Source organism: Scyliorhinus canicula, chromosome 3 (assembly GCF_902713615.1).
Source record: "Scyliorhinus canicula chromosome 3, sScyCan1.1, whole genome shotgun sequence".
In the NCBI taxonomy this organism is placed as follows: domain Eukaryota; kingdom Metazoa; phylum Chordata; class Chondrichthyes; order Carcharhiniformes; family Scyliorhinidae; genus Scyliorhinus; species Scyliorhinus canicula.
This window is the reverse complement of record NC_052148.1, coordinates 170,733,498-170,753,934: the sequence shown is the minus strand read 5'-3', so window position 1 is coordinate 170,753,934 and position 20,437 is coordinate 170,733,498. Positions and strand designations below refer to the sequence as shown.

Sequence of the window (20,437 nt, the reverse complement as noted above, 5' to 3'; positions counted from 1 at the left end):
AATTCTACCGACTCCAGTTTTGCTAGGGACTCTTGATGCCAGACTCCATCAAATGCTGACTTGGTGTCGAGGACAATCTTTCTCACCTCACCACTTGAATTCAGCTCTGTTGTCCATATTTGGACCAAGACTGTAATGAGGTCTGAAACAGAGTGGCCCTTGCAGATCCCAAACTGAGCATCAATGAGAAGGTTACTGCTGTGCAAGTGACACTTGATAGTAATGTCAACAACAACGCTTATCGCTTTGCTGATGATTGACAGCAGATTGTGGGCTGATAATTGGTTAGTTTGGATTTGTCCTGCTTTTTCTGTTCAGGACTTAACAGAGCAATTTTCCACTCTCTTTGGTAGATGCAGCATTGTAGCTGTTCTGGAGCAGCTTGGCTATGGGCGCAGCTGGTTCTGGAGCACAAGTCTTTGATACTATTGCTGGAATGTTGTCAGGGCCAAATCCTTTGCAGAATCCAGATCTTGCAGCTGTTTCTTGATTTCTTGTGGAGTGAATCAAATTAGCTGAAAATTGGCATCTGTGATCCTGGAGATGTTGATAGGAAGCCAAGATGGAACATTCACTTTGCACTTCTGGCTGATGATGTTTGCAAATTTAGTCTTGACTTTTGCACTGACATCTGGTTCCCCCATCATTGAGGATGGGAATATTTCTGGAGCTGCCTTCTCCCATCAGTTGTTTAATTGCCCATCACGATTCACAACTGGATGTGGCAGGACTGCGGAACTTAGATCCATTGGTTGTGGGATTTCTGTCTATCACATACGTTTCAGAGGGTTATAGAACTGAAAGAGATTAGCAATTCGGAGGGATGAAGCCATGGAGTTGCAGCAGTTTGAGTTTGCCACTTCATACCACCCATGCTTGTAACTTTTTTCTGTATCATTGCAAGTTGAGTCTAGTTCTTTTGAGATTTTGCTACGGCACCTCCCCTACAAGGGTTGAAACTGCATTTAATTATTATTCTTGATAACTTTGCAACCAACCGAGTGATGAATGCTTTTCATTTAATTTGTTTTGGATTGAACCCCAGTCCAGATGTAGGGAAAAAGGTTTGGAAATTTTACCTAATTGTTTGTCATAATTTCAGCAGGTGGCCTACAGAGCCCTCATTAAAGTGGTATAAACAATCATTTCCAGACATTTTTCTTACGTTTTTGTCAGTTTCCCATGATATTACAGCAGGAGCTGGAAGCACCCTCATTGAATTTTAGCGCAGTATGCCTTAACCAGCTGCTTCATTCAGTGTCTCTGTATTGAATAGGATCTTTGATTTGTTTGAAGGCCTCCTGGTTGATTCTCAATTGAAGGATGAAACCAACTTAACTTTTCCTAATATTGTTTTTTCTACTTTAGTCTCATTGAAACTAAAAACAAAATGCAGTCGTCCAGTTTTGCTTTTCTCTCCATTGGTGAATGTAGGCAATAGCCAATTATGTATGCTAATGAGATGAATAAGCAAATAATCTAATTTTGGTGGTGATAATGATTCTGCTCAAGAAAATTGAACCAGGGCACTGGGAGAATTCCCTTCACTGAGATTGTTTATATCCCCCACAACTGATGGACATCTCGGCTAAAAGATAGCAGCTTTGGTAATGCAACATTCCCTCTTTACTCCACTGGGGTTTAAGCGTAAAATATGTGCCGAGATCTTGAAGCAGGATTTGAGCCTAAAACTTTCAAGTCAAGAATCTTTCACATGAGATAATTAACAGAGGTCCCATCTGCTGCCCCAGGTAGACATAAAAGACCCTACAGTGCGATTTTAAGAAATGCAGGAAAGTCCTATTAGTGATCTCAGTACCAGTCACCCGATATCACTGAATGAATCAGGGTACGTCATTGCCATCTAAGGGTTGTTGTGCAAGTTGGCTGTTGTGCTTTCCTATGTTATCACATTGAAAGCACCTCAATTATACTTAATTTGAAAATTTGGGGCATTTTCAGGATTGTTAAAGGTGTTTTTTGAACGGAAAATCCTTTTATTTCTCAATGAAAAGCAGTAAACTTTATTCTGTCCCTGTGTAAAAGGTGATTAAAGAAGGTTATAAAGGAAGAGAGATATTCATGTTCACCAACACAAAGGTACACACAGTTCAGGTACAATTAGCTTGTGGAAGGGGCCACGCAAGATGCCAGGGCCGAGCACGGTTCCAGGGCCACAGAGTGGTGGGGCTAATTCTACTCTTCGGCTCTCATTTCTATCCGTTATCCACTGGGTGGAAATTGTCAGCTATTTTACTGCACCAAGAACAAAGATGTTACTTGGTGATGGAACAGATGTGGGATCAGACAATATGAACACTTAAATTTTCCATTAGATTATTGGAAGGTGGAAATGTATCGAATGATCAGGTTATCAATAGATATCTCTACATGCCACTTTTTTTCAAAAATGTCTGATTTAATCTAAGCAATTAGAAAAATTACAAGATATAACACAAAATATGCACCTTTTATTGAATAACGTTTACTTGTGATTTTGATGATTAATGTAGACTTCCCCAGTTTAAGTTGTTTTTAATCTTACTTGTATTCTAGAAAGCCACCTTCACCAATGCTTCTAGACCTTGTGCCGCAGCAAGGCTTCAGACTTGAACCTGAGGTTCCCTCTCCCACCCCAGTGGACGAGAAGTGCATTAGTTCCAGTTCGAGATCTGAAATGGAATCTTCAGCCTCTTTAGATAGAGCAACTGCGTCAGCACCGCATCAGGACCTTGAAGAGGAGGAGGAAGAAACTGAATTACAGCCTGTAAATATTAATGATTGGTTACTTGCTACATTGTTTGACAGAATAATCAGTTTGAAGTAATGACAACAAAGGGTTTAATTTGTGGTTGATTTCTCCGTTACCATCTTGTTGTTTGAACAGAGAATGAAAACTCACTACAATTAAAATGTGTTCACTTTAATTTCAGGCTTTTTTTAATGTACAAGATAGGTTAGTCTGGTGAGAATGCAGGTAGATTTTTGTTTTTGTGTCAGTGTCTGCTGTAACTTACTCAACAATTTCCTTTGCCACAGGAAGCAGAAATGCATGTTACTTTGAAGAAATCAGAAAAGGGGAGTCTGGGATTTACTGTCACGAAAGGGGATGCTAACGTTGGTTGTTACATACATGACATAATCCAGGACCCTGCAAAAAGTGATGGAAGACTAAGACCTGGTGACAGATTAATAACGGTAAGCCCAACAAAAGTAATTACCCGAAATGGGTATTGACATAACATCAGAAAGCAAAATACTACGAATGCTGTAAACCTGAAATAAAAACAAATGATGCTGGAAATATTTATAAGATCAGGCAGTATCTGTGGAGTGAGAAACAGCTCATGTTTAAGGTTCATGAGCTTTCCTCAAAGTGCAACATGATGTACCTTAACATCAATGTTGGGTAGCATGGTGGTTAGCACAAATGCTTCACAGCTCCAGGGTCCCAGGTTCGATTCCCGGCTGGGTCACTGTCTGTGCGGAGTCTGCACGTCCTCCCCGTGTGTGCGTGGGTTTCCTCCGGGTGCTCCGGTTTCCTCCCACAGTCCAAAGATGTGCGGGCTAGGTGGATTGGCCATGCTAAATTGCCCGTAGTGTCCTAAAAAGTAGGGGGGGTTGTTGGGTTATGGGTATAGGGTGGATACGTGGGTTTGAGTAGGGTGATCATTGCTCGGCACAACATCGAGGGCCGAAGGGCCTGTTCTGTGCTGTACTGTTCTATGTTCAATCAAGAAGGCTTCATGCATGTGGTTATTTGTTGAAGTCAAATCTGTAACCAAGACTACTCCTGTTTCTAATTGATTTGGATTCCGAAATTGCATGCAGATCAGTAAGATTTGTAGATGATTCCAAAGGAAAGGAGCAGGGGAATCAAAGGAAGCAACATGGAAATTGAAGAACGAGACTGAGAGAATAGATACGTGGGTAAAACAATGCCACATGAAATTTATTACTGACGAGCAAGTTATTACATCTAGGAGGGAAACGTGAGAGGCACATTTACTGCATGGATGTTGTTGAAAATAGCTCAGGAAATAATTTGAAAGTGACAGAGGAGTCTTGGTAGATTCAGTTCTCAACAGGCATAAGCATTACAGAGCAGCAAACAACAAAGACAATAACATATTGAACTGCATAGCCAAATCCGTGGATAATATCACAGGATGTCCTGGTCAATTTGCACAGTTTTTTAGTCAGCCCACACCATGAGTGCTCAGTTTTATTTTTGAGATCTAAAGGAGACATTGAAGTGTGGAAGGAAGTGCCAAGGTGCACCATGAGGCTGATTGCTAGTGTCAGAGACCGAGAGCAGCACGCTAGCACAGTGGTTAGCCCTGTTGCTTCAAAACGCCAGGGACCTGGGTTCGATTCCTGACAATGTCTGTGTGGAGTCTGCACGTTCTCCCTGTGTCTGCGTGGGTTTCCCCCAGATGCTCCGGTTTCCTCCCACAGTCCAAAGATGTGCGGGCTAGGTGGATTGGCCATGCTAAATTGCCCGTAGTGTCCTAAAAAGTAGGGGGGGTTGTTGGGTTATGGGTATAGGGTGGATACGTGGGTTTGAGTAGGGTGATCATTGCTCGGCACAACATCGAGGGCCGAAGGGCCTGTTCTGTGCTGTACTGTTCTATGTTCAATCAAGAAGGCTTCATGCATGTGGTTATTTGTTGAAGTCAAATCTGTAACCAAGACTACTCCTGTTTCTAATTGATTTGGATTCCGAAATTGCATGCAGATCAGTAAGATTTGTAGATGATTCCAAAGGAAAGGAGCAGGGGAATCAAAGGAAGCAACATGGAAATTGAAGAACGAGACTGAGAGAATAGATACGTGGGTAAAACAATGCCACATGAAATTTATTGCTGACGAGCAAGTTATTACATCTAGGAGGGAAACGTGAGAGGCACATTTACTGCATGGATGTTGTTGAAAATAGCTCAGGAAATAATTTGAAAGTGACAGAGGAGTCTTGGTAGATTCAGTTCTCAACAGGCATAAGCATTACAGAGCAGCAAACAACAAAGACAATAACATATTGAACTGCATAGCCAAATCCGTGGATAATATCACAGGATGTCCTGGTCAATTTGCACAGTTTTTTAGTCAGCCCACACCATGAGTGCTCAGTTTTATTTTTGAGATCTAAAGGAGACATTGAAGTGTGGAAGGAAGTGCCAAGGTGCACCATGAGGCTGATTGCTAGTGTCAGAGACCGAGAGCAGCACGCTAGCACAGTGGTTAGCCCTGTTGCTTCAAAACGCCAGGGACCTGGGTTCGATTCCTGACAATGTCTGTGTGGAGTCTGCACGTTCTCCCTGTGTCTGCGTGGGTTTCCCCCAGATGCTCCGGTTTCCTCCCACAGTCCAAAGATGTGCGGGTTAGGTGGATTGGCCATACTAATTTGCCCTTAGTTTCCAAAACAAGGTTAGGTGGAGTTACTTGGTTATGGGTGGAGGTGTGGGCTTAAGTAGGGTGCTCTTTCCAAGGGCCGGTGCAGACTTGATGGGCCGAATGGCTCTTCTGCACTGTAAATTTTATGATTATGAAAAAAGACTAAGGAAAATCTGTGCTTTTCCTCTTCAAAAGGATGTGTCCGAGAGGTGGTCTGACAACATTATATAAACATATATATAGACAAAGTCAAAAATACAAGACAATACTTTGAATATGGGTCTTTGCAGGTAATTAAGTCTACAGGTCCAGACGGAGCAACTGGAGAGAGGGATAATCACAGGTTAAAGAGGTGTGAATTGTCTCAAGCCAGGAAAGTTGGTAGGATTTTGCAAACGCTGGCCAGATGGTGGGGGGTGAATGTAATGTGACATGAGTCCAAGGTGCCAGTTGAAGCCATACTCGTGTGCGGAACATGTATGCTCAAGCCGTCAGGAGTCACGTCAATGCCAGATTCATCAGTTGCATTCACAAGCCCCGAACGTCACCAAGCACAACTCAATGCCATCCGCGCTCTCAAGTCCAACCGCAACATCATCATCAAACCAGCAAATAAAGGAGGGCCACCGTCATACTGAACAGAACAGACTACTGCAAAGAAGTGTACCGACAACTCAAAAACCAGGAACACTACAGACAGTTACTTGCAGATCCGACACACCCGCCAACTCAACAGACTGATCAAGACCTTGGATCCAGATTCAGTTTTCATCCCAGGTACTCCCCGCGTTGGAGATCTCTACTGCCTCCCAAAAATACACAAGGCCAACACACCAGGCTGTCCTATTGTATCAGACAATGGGATCATGCGTGAGAACCTCTCTGGCTACATTGAGGGCATCTTGAAACTCATCGTACAAGAAACACCCAGCTTCTGTCGCAAAACGACGGACTTCTTACAGAAACTCAGCACCCATGGACCAGTTGAACCAGAAACACTCCTCGTCACAATGGACGTCTTGACATGCTACACCAGCATCCCCCATGACAACGGCATTGCTGCAAAAGCCTCAGTAGTCAACACCGACAACTGCCAGTCTCCAGACACAATTCTGCAACTCATCCGCTTCATCCTGGATCACAACGTCTTCATCTTCGATAACAAGTTCTTCATCCAGACATATGGAACAGCCATGGGGACCAAATTTGCACCTCAATATGCCAACATCTTTATGCACAAGTTTGAACAAGACCTCCTCACTGCACAGGACCTTCAACCGACGTTATACACCAGATACATCAAAGAATAATACAGCACAGGAACAGGCCCTTTGGCACTCCAAGCCTGTGCCGGTCATGATACCAACCTTGGCCAAAAGCATCAACACTTCCTTGTGCCGTATCCCTCTACCCATCCTATCTACGTGTCTGTCAAGGTGCCTTTTGAACACCGTTAATGTATCTGCTCTGTGGCCTTGTTGGTGTGTCAGCAGGTCGGATGAAGCGGTGAATCCCCTCCCACGCTCTGAGCAGGTGAATGGTCTCTCTCCAGTGTGAACTCGCTGATGTACAGCGAGGTCAGATGATCGTCTGAACCCAGTCCCTCAGTGAGAGCACCTAAATGGTCTCTCGTCAGTGTAAACACGTTGATGGCGCATCAGTTCCCCAGAAATGTTATAACACTTCCCGCAGTCTGGACATTGAAATGGTCTCTCATCAGTGTAAATGCGCTGGTGCTTCTGCAGGTCGGATGACCGAGTGAATCCCTTCCCACACTTAGCGCAGGCAAATGGCCTCTCCCCAGTGTGAATTTGCTTGACCATCGATGTACATTGAACATCAATGACATTTTTTTTCAATAGTGAAGAATCACTGAAATGACTGCACGATGACATCAATAAGTTCCATCCCACCATCAGACTCACCATGGACTACTCTCCAAAATCAGTTGCATTCTTGGACACACTCATCTCCATCAAGGACGGTCGCCTCAGTACTTCGCTTTACTGCAAGACCACGGATAACCTCACGATGTTCCACTTCTGCAGCTTCCACCCTAAACACATTAAAGAAGCCATTCCCTATGGACAAGCCCTCCGTATACACAGGATCTGCTCAGACGAGGAGGAGCTTAACAGACATCTACAGACACTGAAAGATGTCATCGTATGAACGGGATATGGTGCTCAACTCATCGATTGACAGTTCTGATGAACCACAGCAAAAAAACGCACTGACCTCCTCAGAAGACAAACAAGGGACACAACCGACAAGAGTACCCTCCGTCGTCCAGAACTTCTCCGGAGTGGAGAAACTACGACATCTTCGCAGCCTTTAACATGTCATCGATGAAGCTGAACATAGAACAGTACAGCACAGAACAGGCCCTTCGGCCCTCAATGTTGTGCCGAGCCATGATCACCCTACTCAAACCCACGTATCCACCATATACCCGTAACCCAACAACCCCCCCCACCTTACTTTTATTAGGACACTACGGGCAATTTAGCATGACCAATCCACCTAACCCGCACATCTTTGGACTGTGGGAGGAAACCGGAGCACCCGGAGGAAACCCAAGCACACAGGGGGAGGACGTGCAGACTCCACACAGACAGTGACCCAGCCGGGAATCGAACCTGGGACCCTGGAGCTGTGAAGCATTTATGCTAACCACCATGCTACCCTGCTGCTCCGACATCTTGCCAAGGTCATCCCCACACCCCCACTACTTACCTTCAAGCAACCATGCACCTCAAACAAATCATTGTTTGCAGCAAACTACCCAGCCTTCAGAACAGTGACCACGACACGACACAACCTGCCATGGCAATCCCTGCAAGACATGCCAGATCATCAATATGGGTATCACCATTACACGTGAGAACACCACCCACCAGGTACGTGATACATACTCGTGCGACTCGGTCAGCGTTGTCTACCTCATACGCTGCGGGAAAGGATGTCCCGAAGCATGGTACATTGTCGAGACCATGCAGACGTTGCGACAGCGGATGAACGGACATAGCACGACAATCGCGAGGCAGGAATGTTCCCTTCCAATCGGGAAACACTTCAGCAGCCAAGGGCATTCAGCCTCTGATCTCCGGGTGAGCGTTCTCCAAGGCGGCCTTCAGGACGCGCAACAATGCAGAATCGCTGAGCAGAAACGTATAGCCAAGTTCCGCACACATGAGTACAGCCTCAACCAGGACCTTGGATTCATGTCGCATTACATTCACCCCCCATCATCTGGCCTAGGCTTGCGAAATCCTACCGACTGTCCTGGCTTGAGACAGTTCACATCTCTTTAACCTGAGATTATCCCTCTCTCCAGTTGCTCCGACTGGACCTGCAGACTTAATTACCAGCAAAGTCCCGCATTCAAAGTGTCGGCTTGCATTTTTGACTTTGTCTATATATATGTTTCTGGAACACACCTCTTCATTCACCTGAGGAAGGAGCAGTGTTCTGAAAGCTAGTGATTCAAAAGAAACCTGTTAGACTTTAACCTGGTGTTGTATGAACTCTTATTGTGCTCACCCCAGTCCAACACCGGCATCTCCACATCGACATTATATAAGTTAGCTAAACAAATTGGAAAAAATAAATCTCGAATATTAAAAACTGGGTGACATGTGAATGCAAGTTCAAAAGTAGTCAAGCACAAATGACTGGCATAAGGGAGCATTTGGAATAGATTTCACTAGAGTAGTGAAGGGTGAAATCTGAGAATCATTTACAGTGATGAAATGGAGAGATCGGAGTTTTTCTATACAGATGAGTTAAGATGAGTCAACAGTCATCTAATCTGTAATTATCTTGAGTCAGACGACCTCTCAACGTGTAATTATTTTGTATAAAAGCAGGAAATGCTGTAATAGCTCAGTGGGTCTCACAGTATCTGTGAAGTGCGTAACAAGAGGTAACGTTTCGAGTCCAGTATGACTCTTCGGATATTGGAAATATTGGACTCAAGACATTAATGTTACTTTTTCTACAGGTGCTGCCAGACCTGTTGAGTTTTTTCAGCACTTTTTGTTTTTATTTTAATCTCCACTGTATTTTGCCTTTTTAAAAATGTAATTATCTTGTGATCTGGTAAAACAAGTCTCAGTGATTGTGTTAAGTGACTGGTCCATCATCTCTTGTCCCAGTTATTTTTTTATTCTCAGCAGTGACTGAACTAGCAGTGTTATGTTATGGCATTGATCCAAGTGTTCAATTGTTTTATTTTCAATGCAATTTAAAAAGAATGAAAATAAGAATAGTCTGATTTCCAAATCCCTCACCCAGTATATAATAGCATTCCTATAAATGGTTAAAATCCAAATGATTAGTGTGCTAATTCTTGGATACCCTGCCTGTAAAGAGGCCGAGTAGCTTCAACTATTTTGCCAGAGCAAGTCTATACTGGCAGTCCTTTTAAAAATGCAACAAAGTATTTCATAAAAAAAACATTGATAGACATTTTTATACAGCATTTGATGTGCTGATAGTGTTAACCAATTAGATTTTAACAATTAATAGGTACAATGTTTCATATTCTCAGTTGAATATCCAACAGAATAAGATTGCAAATTTGGCTTCATATGAGCAAAAACCTTTTAGACAAAACAAGTCCAAGCACAAGCAGAGATACAGTAAGCGTGCGAATGGGAGTTCAGTTAGATGACTCATTTATTTGGAAGATGTGTCTTACATGATAATAGCTTTAGTTCTTTTGCCACTGCTCGTTGTAGGTGAATGGCTTTGACATCACCAGCATGAGCCATCCAGAAGCAGTGGATTTTCTTCGATCAATCCCAGACACAGTCACTTTAGTAATTGGACGGATCCTGGAAGTACCAGAGTTTCCAGCAAATCCTCATATGCTCCCAGATATCACAATGAAGTGCCACGAGCATGAACTAGGTAAAGCTTTTCAAGCCATTCTGCTTATTATGTTTGTAATAGAAGTTCACGATTTGAACAGCGTATATTGTGACCAAATTTAATTGAGATGCTCTCAATGTTACTGGGACATCTGTCCTTTCTGTCTCTCGAACTGTGGATTGTACCTGGATCTGAGCCTGTCATAGGGAATGTGTACCGCTACCTTAGCATATGCTGGTTTGTAATTTAGAATAGTGCCACAACTTTGGTTGTCTAGAGTTAATACTGTCGATTAAAAACAGCACTTCAAATGAAATGCATGTGTTAAAATAATAATGATAGAGTGACTAAACAAATTTTATTTTGATAGAAAGGCATGACCTGTTATGAGGGTGTTTTATTGTAGATTCTCCTGTGACACATGCTGGATCCAAAATTAAAACCAAATTAAAGTCTTTTTTAATATAAGGTTTGGGATCATTAAAGCTTCTTGCCAATTTAAAGCCTGTTGTTTGAGCATTTTACAAGGCTTTTTTCCCCCCTGTCAAACCAAGGGAGATTCAGAGGGGACATTGGACCCCAGGAAACCTAGGCAAAATCAGAGAAAGTTGGCAAAATGCCAGTTTCTATTTGACACATTGTGGAGAGTCAAAAATAACAGGCAAGAAATTTGCCAAGTCTTTGATCGTTCCCATTGACTGGCGAGAGGCCCAAGTGGTGTCTGTTTAGAAAGGGCAGCAAATCAGAATCAGGAAGCTATAGACTCGTGTTTTAACTTGCTTAGAATATATTAGAAAAAAAGATTCATATTTATTTTTCATGACTTTTCACGACTACTGGGTGTCTCAAAGAAATTTACCGCCAATTAAGTATTTTGGAAGTGTAGCCATTGTCGTAACGTGGGTCATGAGGTAGTCGTTTTGTGCACAAAAAGCTCCCACAAACCACAATAAGATGTGACCAGGTAATCTGTTTTGTCATGTTAATTAAGGGATAAAGCCCTCCGGGTCCTCACCACGGCAGCACTCCCAACCCCACCCAAAAAACACTCCAGCAGCCCAGTGGTGACAGCCACCCTCCAATCCTGGAACCAACTGCGGCAGCAATTTGGCCTGACCAAAATGTCGGACAAGGCTCCCATCTGCAACAACCATAGGTTCACACCAGCACTGACTGACGCCACCTTCAAAAGGTGGAGGCAGGACGGGGGGACACTGACAGTCAGGGACCTATACATGGACGACAGGATCGCAACACTGGACGAACTGACAGAGAAATTTCGGCTAGCTGGGGGGAACGAGCTACGGTACCTGCAGCTCAAAAACTTCCTACGAAAGGAGACAAGGACGTACCCACAACCGCCACGACAGACACTACTGGAAGACCTACTGGACGCAAGTATCCTAGAGAAAGGGAACTGTAGCGACTTGTATGACCGACTGGTAGAAAGGGGTGACACCGTACTGGACGCAACAAGAATGAAATGGGAGGACGACCTGGGGATTGAGATAGGGTGGGGACTCTGGAGTGAAGCACTGCGTAGGGTCAACTCCACCTCCACGTGTGCAAGGCTCAGCCTGACGCAATTAAAAGTGGTACATAGAGCCCATTTAACAAGAAACCATATGAGTAGGTCCTTCCCGGAGGTCGAGGACAGATGTGAACGGTGCCAAAGAGGCCCGGCCAACCACGCCCACATGTTCTGGTCTTGCCCCAGACTTGTGGAGTACTGGACAGCCTTCTTCGAGGCTATGTCCAAAGTGGTGGGGGTGAGGGTGGTGCCATGCCCGATAGTGGCGGTCTTCGGGGTTTCAGACCAGCCAGATCTATTCCTGGGGAGGAGGGCGGACGCCCTTGCTTTTGCCTCCCTGATCGCCCGCCGTAGAATCCTGTTTGGCTGGCGGTCAGCAGCACCGCCCAGAGCTGCAGACTGGCTGTCCGACCTCTCGGAATCTCTCCAAATGGAGAAAATCAAATTCGCCATCCGAGGTTCGGACGACGGCTTCCACAGAACGTGGGAGCCATTCACCCAATTGTTCCGGGACCTGTTTGTGGCCAACGAACATAAAGAAGAATAGTCGGGTGGCCAAGAGTCAGGGGAAAATGGACAGGAACCGGGGGAAGAAGGCCGGGGGGGGGGGGGGGGGGGGGGGGGTTCGGGTTCGTTATGGGGGTTTGATGGCTAGCTAAGGCCCAAAACCAAACTGTAAATAAATGCCTATAAACATGTGCCTCGGCCATATTGGGGAATGTAAAATATGTAAGCCGGCTAAAGGGGGCAGCCACAGTTGATATTACGAAGATGCTTACCTGTAAATATACATGTTAATTTTTGCGTGTTTTTTTTCTCTCTCTCTCTAATAATTTGTTATTTGTTCAATATAAAATATGAAAACTCAATAAAAAACATTTTTTTAAAAAATTAAGGGATAAAGATTGGCCCAGGCACTGGAGGTAACTCCTCTGCGTTTCTTCAAAATAATGTCATTGGGACTTTTATTCCCACATGGCAGACAGGGCCTTAAATGACTGATCTGAAAGACAGCCCCTTTGGCAGTGAAGCACTCCCCACTAGTGTACTGGAGTGTCAGCCTTTGTGGTAATGTTGAAATCCGGGAGTGAAATTTGAACCTGGAAGCTTGTGACTCAGAGGTAAGAGCCAACTGAGCCACAGCTGACGCAATTATGTTCCCTGGAAGAGGAACTGTTGTCTCACCAATTTGATTGGAGTTTTTAAATTGATGAATTACGGAAATTTAGTAACCCGATGGCACTGAGTGCAAAACCGGCAACTACGCATCAAACATGGTGGGCTTATTACCAAGTGGAAATATGCTATCTGCCTTACTGGATCGGGCTGCTCCGTCAGTATCCAAAGCACAAATCCCATACCAAGGCATACACAGCACACTCTAGCTGTCGGGCTGACCATGAACCTGACATTTTACGCTACAGTCTCCTTCCAGGCGGCAACTGGTGAAGTCCGACCGCATTACTGCCTGGCCAATTGGCGGGAGTTTTATAGTACAGCCCTGAGAGGGTATCCAGATTTGCAATCCTCTGCTGCATGCTCCATAGTTTTTCCCTCCTGGATGACCAACCTTACCACCACCTGAGCAGCATGAAGAGTAAGAACAGTTCCTAAGACACCAACAGTCCTACAACCCTTATCTTTTTTTAAGTTCATTTCTTACGGGATGTTGGCATTGCTGGGTAGGCCAGTGTTGCCCATCCCTGATTGCCCTTGGGAAGTTGGTGGTGACTTGACTTCTTAAATTGCTGCAGTCCAGATGGTGCAAGTACACATACTGTGCTATTAGGGAGGACGTTCCATGATTTTGCCCCAGTGACACTGAAGGAATGGTAATGTATTTCCAAGTCAGGATGATGAGTAACTTGAAGGGGACTTCCAAGGTGTTGGTGGTCCCATGCAATTGCTATTCTTGCCCTTCTAGATATAGTTGTTGTGGATTTGGAAGGTGCGGCATAAGGAGCCTTGTGAGTTCACCACTGCCCTTACTAATGCCATCAGGTTGTCTTACTTCAGTCCAATTTTATGAATCTTGCCCTCATTTCACTGAAAATATAAACACAGGTGTCTATACTTGGTGCTTTTATTTGTGGTGAAGAAAAAATTATTAAACAACTGTAGTGTGTCAGGAGGAAGTGGTGTGATTAAATATACTGCAGTGGTTGAAGCAGTTTAATGGGAAGTAGAGGACAGGAGAAGCACTGGTAACAAGGTTGGAGATGGCAGCGGGGAGTAAGAGCAGTGTTTTTAACCTTGATGACTGGTGAGGTCATTGAATCTTTTGTGGCATTTCAACCATGTCCTCGGAGCAAGCAGCCTGGCAGTGATCTCTTCTGTCATTTGTCCCCGCTGACAAGGGAGGTGTTTCCACAGGATTTTCTGTCCTGGCTGAGAAGACAATTCCCCTCTACCATACCGCCTATATCAAGTCCTCAAAAGTAGCATTGGAAAAGCTGGATGGTGCCCTGTTAGTGCTTCTGCAGAAATGGCTTCTGCAAGCCATTTCAGTTTTCAGAAATTTTCCTTGTTGTTTGTTGTCAAAATGGGGGGTTGGGAAAACTGGCTGACGGAATTATGTAAGAAGGGTAGGGCTCACCCGGTGGGTGAGGCCAAAAGTTATAAAAATGAGGTGAGGAATTGGAAATACTGGCGAGGGGACAGACATGCCCCGCAGAAGGGTGATGGTTGAATGGGTAGAGAGGAGAGGTGAGTCCGGTTTGTGATTTGGAATGTAAGGGGACTGGGAGGTCCAGTGAAGAGGGCAAGGGTCCTCTCACATCTGAAGAGTTTGAAAGTCGACGTGGTGCTGCTACAGGAGGCCCATTTAAGGGTAAATGATCAGTTATGGCTCCAGCAAGAATGGGTGTCAGATGTTCCACTCAGGTTTTCATGGGGCCTGAGGGGTGGCAATATTGTTGAGCAAAATGGTTACCTTTCAGATGGGACAAGTAATAATAAATCAAGGGGTCAGAGACATCATCATCAAAGGTATAATGGAGGAAAGATCAGTTGCACAGAGACCTGAACTGGGACGATATAGGATTTATGTAAAAGCTGGTGGCAGCCATTCCAAGTCTAGATACACATCAGTTGGCTTTAGGTGGAGATTTAAACACTGTACTGAACCCAAAATTAGATTATTCGAATCAACACACATTTAGGTGGGGCAAAAGTGTTGGCAGCATTTATGAAGGAGAGGGGGGCGCGTAGACGCATGGTGGTTTTTACACCCTTCTTTTCTCCAGTACACACTATATATTCAAGGATTGATTTTTTTTTCATCACAGGGAGGTTGTTATTACTGGGGGGGGGTGAGGAAAATGGATTATTCCGCCATTGTTATTTCAGACCATGCCCCACACTTGGTAAGAATAGTCTTGGAGAAGGCCCCGATTCAAAGACCGCCATGGCAGGTGGATGTGGGGTTGTTGGCAGATTCGGGTTTTTGCAAAAGATGAGTGGAATTATCGATGAATGTATTGTGCATAATAATACGGGGATAGGGTGGAAGTGAGGGCTTAAGTGGGTCGGTACAGATTTGATGGGCCGACTGGCTCCTTCTGCACTGTATGTTCTATGTTCTAAATACGGGGAGGTCTCGTCCTCACTGGTTTGGGAATAGTGTGGGGGGAAATGATCTCGTACAAGGCACAGATGGATAGGGAAGTAAGGGAACAACAATGACGAGTGGATAAAATTTTGAAGATGGAAGAATGCAGAGAAACCCACACCAGAGTTATTGATCAACAGAAAGGAGCTTCAGATTAAGTTTAATTTGCTATTACTAGGAAAGCGGTACGACAGTTAAGACGAGTTAGAAGGGTGGTGTCTGAATATGGGACAAAGCTAGTCGGATGTTGGCAAGCCAACTTAGGCGGCAGGCGGCCTCGAGGGGGATCATAGGGCCGGGATGAAACAGGGAGGTTGGTGTCAGCACGAGAACAGGTGAATAAGGTGTTTGAAAAGTTTTATAGAAATTTGTATAGATCAGAGTCCCTGGGGATTGAATGGGATATGCAAATATTTTCGAAGAATTGAAATTTCCCGTTCTAGATTCAGAAGATAAGGCCGGACTGGAGGGACCCATAGAGGTTGAGGAAATCCATATTGCAATGGGGAAGGTGCAGACGGGTAAGACAGCAGGATGGGATGGATTCCTGGTGGGAGTTCTATAAGAAATTTATGATAAGCTGGCTCCACTACTGGTAATGATGTTTGAAGATGCAGTAAAGAGAAGATGCTTCCAAAGACGATGAAGCAAGCTTCAATTTCACTATTGTTGAAAAAGGATAAAGATCCGATGGAGTGTGAGTCATGTCGACCAATATCATTATTAAATGTGGATGTTGATATATTGACAAATGTATGAGCTCTTAGATTAGATAATTGCCTGTTGTGGATAGTAGGGGAAGACCAGACGGGCTTCGTAAAGGGGAGACGGTTAGCTTTAAATATACGACGCCTGTTAAACGTGGTTTTGACTACAGCAGAGGGGAAAGAACAGGAGGTGATACTCTCATTAGATGCAGAGAAGGCGTTCGATAGAGTCGAATGGAAATATTTGTTTGTGCTATTGGAACAGTTTGGAATTGGGCCTAAGTGCGCTGCTTGGGTCAAATTATTATATGCAGATCTGAGGGCAAGTCCGCGAACGAATGAAATGAGCTCAGAATATATAGATATATAAAACAAACCACTTTAGGTAATTCTGGGTAGACATAGCTCGAGGCTGGACTCAGATCCATAAATTACATTTTACAAAGAACTACAAAGGTGGGATCGTCTGCCCCTATCGCTTGCAGGCCAACTGCAAGTGGTAAAAATGAATGTTGTGCCACAGTTTTTGTTTTTATTTCAGTGTCTCCCGGTCTTTTTATCTGAAGCTTTTTTTATGAGGGTAGAAAGATTGATCTCTTCGTTTATATGGGCTGGTGGGGTTCCTAGAAGTTGTAAATCATTACTTCAGAGGGAGCGACAATCGGGCGGACTAGCCCTGCTGAATCTTAGGTCTATTACTGGGCGGCAAGTGCTGAGAAGGTTGGATACTGGTTAGGGAACCAGTTACGGTTTGGGTGCTGATGAAGGAAGGGGCATGTAAAGGTTCGGGGCTGCAGCGCCACTCCCATTGATGCCACGGAAATACTCAAAGAGCCAAGTTGTAGTGTCAGCATTGAAGATATGGAAGCAGTTTCACAAACGTTTTAAATTATGGTCAGGGCCAAAACTAATGCCAGCCTGCGAAAAACATCTTGTCTAAACTTGCAAGAATAAACGCTAGGTTTGAAGACTGGGAGGAAAAAGGTGTGACCACATTGAAAGACTTGTTTCTTTAAGGTCATTTTGCAACATTTAAAGAATTGAGAGAAATATAAACTCGCAAGGAGGGAGGCCTTCAGATATGCACTGAAACGGACTTTCATAAAGGAGATCCTCAACGTATTTCATTAAACGTTTTCCCTTTTCAGCATGATTTTGTTACTTGCTTTATCGCTATGTTAGAGTCGCTCCTAATATGCACTATTCTTTAGGTGGCATCCTTGAACCAGTTACCAAAAATAGAGGAATATAATAAGTTAACTAACCTTCCAGTGCATTTGTCTCCATATGAAAACTCTTCTTTGCTCAGGATTTCATAGTTAGAATTTAATATTTTTAACCCTTTTCATACTAGATTTACTAGATCTGGCTTTTCACAGTAACTTCACTGCAATGTTAATGTAAGCTGGCTTGTGACAATAAAGATTATTATTATTTTAAGTTTAGAGTACCCAATTATTTTTTCCAATTTAGGGGAAATTTAGTGTGGCCAGTCTACCTAGCCTGCACATCTTTGGGTTGTGGGGGCGAAACCCACGCAAACACTGGGAGAATGTGCAAACTCCACACGGACAGTGACCCAGAACCGGGATCGAACCTGGGACCTCGGCGCCATGAGGCAGCAGGTCTAACCCACTGCGCCACCGTGCTGCCCTCAATAAAGATTATTATTATATTAGGATACTACTGGGACTTGATGGTTTGAGTAATAAGGAGAGGCTGGGTAGGCAGGCACTTTTTTCTCTGGAGCGTAGGAGGCTTAAAGGTGATCTTCTAGAGGTCTATAAAATAATGAGGGGCATAGATAAGGGAGATAGTAAACATTTTTTCTCAACGGTAGGGGAGTCTAAAACTAGAGGGTCTAAGTTTAAGGTGAGAGGAGAGTGATAAAAAAGGGTCCAGAGGAGTAATTCTTTCACACAGAGGGTGGTGAGTGTCTGGAACGAGCTGCCAGAGGCAGTAGTAGAGGTGGGTACAATTTTGTTTTTTAAAAAGCATTTAGACAGTTGTATAGGTAAGATGGGTGCAGAAGGATATGAGCCAAATGCAGGCAACTGGGACTAATTTAGTGGTAGAAACTAGGCTGCATGGACAAGTTGGGCTGAAGGGCCTGTTTCCATGCTGTAAACCTCTATGACGTTCCCAATATTGTGCCCTTTTTTGCTGGAGGAGATGATGATGTTGGGGTTAGAAGGGAGAGTTACCCCTGCTATTTATAGAAAAATTTTTAAAGCAAGATTAGAATCTCTGGATAGGGTTATGGCCAAATGGGAGGAGGAATTGGTGGAGATGTTGGATGAAGGACTTTGCTACAAACGTTTACGGAGGATAAATGCATCAACCTCGTGCATGAGGTTGGCACGAGTACAACTAAAGGTAGTTCACAAAACACATTTAATGAGGTAGAGAATGAGTTGCAGATTTGAAGGGGTTGAGGACATGTGTGGCAGATGCAGGAAGGGGCCGGCCAATCATGTGCGCATGTTTTGGTCATGCCTGAATCTTAGGAAATTCTGGAACACCTTTAGCACCGTGTCGGCAGTGTTACAGTTAGACCTAGAACCCAGTCCCTTGGAGCCATATTCAGGTGTCGGAATTGCCGGAGCTCCTTGCCTCGTTGGTGGTGAGGAGGCGGATCTTATTGGGGTGGACGCCAGTTTCCCCATCCTGTGCCTCAGTATGACTGGGAGATTTAATGGAGTTTCTAAGCCTAGAGAAGGTTAAATTTAATTTGAGGGAATGAAAAGATGGCATCTTATATCTCACTTTAAAAAAAAAATTTAGAGCACCCAATAATTTTTTTCTAACTAAGGGGCAATTTTAGTGTGGCCAATCCACCTACCCTGCACATTTTTGGGTTGTGGGGGCGAAACCCACGCAAACACGGGAAGAATGTGCAAACTCCACACAGACAGTGACCCAGAGCCGGGATCGAACCTGGGACCTCGGCGCCGTGAGGATGCAGGGCTAACCCACTGCGCCACCGTGCTGCCCGTTATATCTCACTTTAAGGAATTAACCTCAGTCAGCAACTAGAATGGGAGTGGAGTAGTTAGTTAATTAATTATTTTCGGGTTGAGGAAGGGATTGTTAAATGTTAGTTAACATGAACAATGTAATGCCATGTATGTATAAGAAAAATTTTGAAATAGCTAACAAAATATTTATTTACAAAAATGCACTTTCACTTTAAGCAGTGTTGGCTGCTGTCCAGTAGCATCAGAGATCAAGTGCCGAGCACTTTATATAAATGGGGTCAGTTTGATTTCAAATGAAACAATAATTGAGGGTGGGGCATAAAATTTATTGCTGCCCATTATCCACTGTTACATATTCGTCAAAATAACCGATCTTTTAAAAATCACAATTTATTAATTTGAGACATGTATTTTACAAAATGTAGACAATCGTAGAGTTAAATACTTCCCAGCATTGAGCAATTGAGTGTATAACTAAATAAAGCTTTTTTATGCAGGCCTGTCTGTGGCAGGAGGCAGTGATACTGCTTATCAGACAATTTACATAAGTGGCATCGCCCCAGGTTCAGCTGCTGATATGGAAGGAAGTCTGCAACCACTGGACATTGTCCATCATATTAATGGCATTAGCACACATGGAATGACAACAGATGAGGCAAGGAAAACTCTTCAAAATGCAGGTCCTGCCATCACCTTAAAAGTTACAAGGTACTGTGAGGTTGTTTACATAGTACGATTGGTCCTCTTGTTGCACATTGTGGCATTGCAAAATGTATAGTAAAAATTTAACGGCTCCTCTTTTATGGTCTTTTCGTTGTACTGGTAGGAACTCTACACCATAACCACACTTAACTCTGTTGTGGAGCATGTTGTGTTCAATGTCAGATACTTCCTCTAACATTTTCCTACTCCACCACCTATTTTCTGCCATGCTATTGTGATTAATCTTATGTTTATTTACTCTGCTTATTTCTTGTCATCAAGGTAGATGGCACTGTTGCCTCTCTGTTGTAACAGCTGTATCTGCAAGAGGGGTAATAGTAGCCTCAAGCTTGGAGTTCCATTAGTTGGACTCCAGATTCTGCCTTCTCATTGCTGCCTTCCACTGCCCCTCCCTGTCACCTTCCACCTGTATTCCTCCACTATGTCATGGCTGCCTTCATCCTCTGATCAAGAAACATAACGCACAAAAAATTTACTAAACAGAAGGAAAATAGTGGCCCATTGTGTCAGTGCTACTGCAGTCGAAAGCTAATCCCTCTCCTCTGCTATCTCCATTGCTGTGCTTTTTCCGAATCATACATTGCAACACAAGTCAAAATCAAGAGAGTTGTATCACAAG

At 43.9% G+C, this 20,437-nt stretch overlaps 1 protein-coding gene across 13 annotated transcripts in view; it reads left to right on the top strand.

Moving 5' to 3' along the window:
* ptpn13 (protein tyrosine phosphatase non-receptor type 13) overlaps positions 1-20,437 on the top strand; it is a 367,703-nt gene that overhangs the window by 274,281 nt on the left and 72,985 nt on the right. For all 13 annotated transcript variants that reach the window (XM_038791751.1, XM_038791755.1, XM_038791749.1 and 10 more), the window contains 4 exons: positions 2,557-2,767; positions 3,040-3,198; positions 10,137-10,308; positions 19,593-19,803. In XM_038791751.1, coding sequence (XP_038647679.1) covers positions 2,557-2,767; positions 3,040-3,198; positions 10,137-10,308; positions 19,593-19,803 — 753 coding nt within the window. The remainder of the gene's footprint in view (positions 1-2,556; positions 2,768-3,039; positions 3,199-10,136; positions 10,309-19,592; positions 19,804-20,437) is intronic.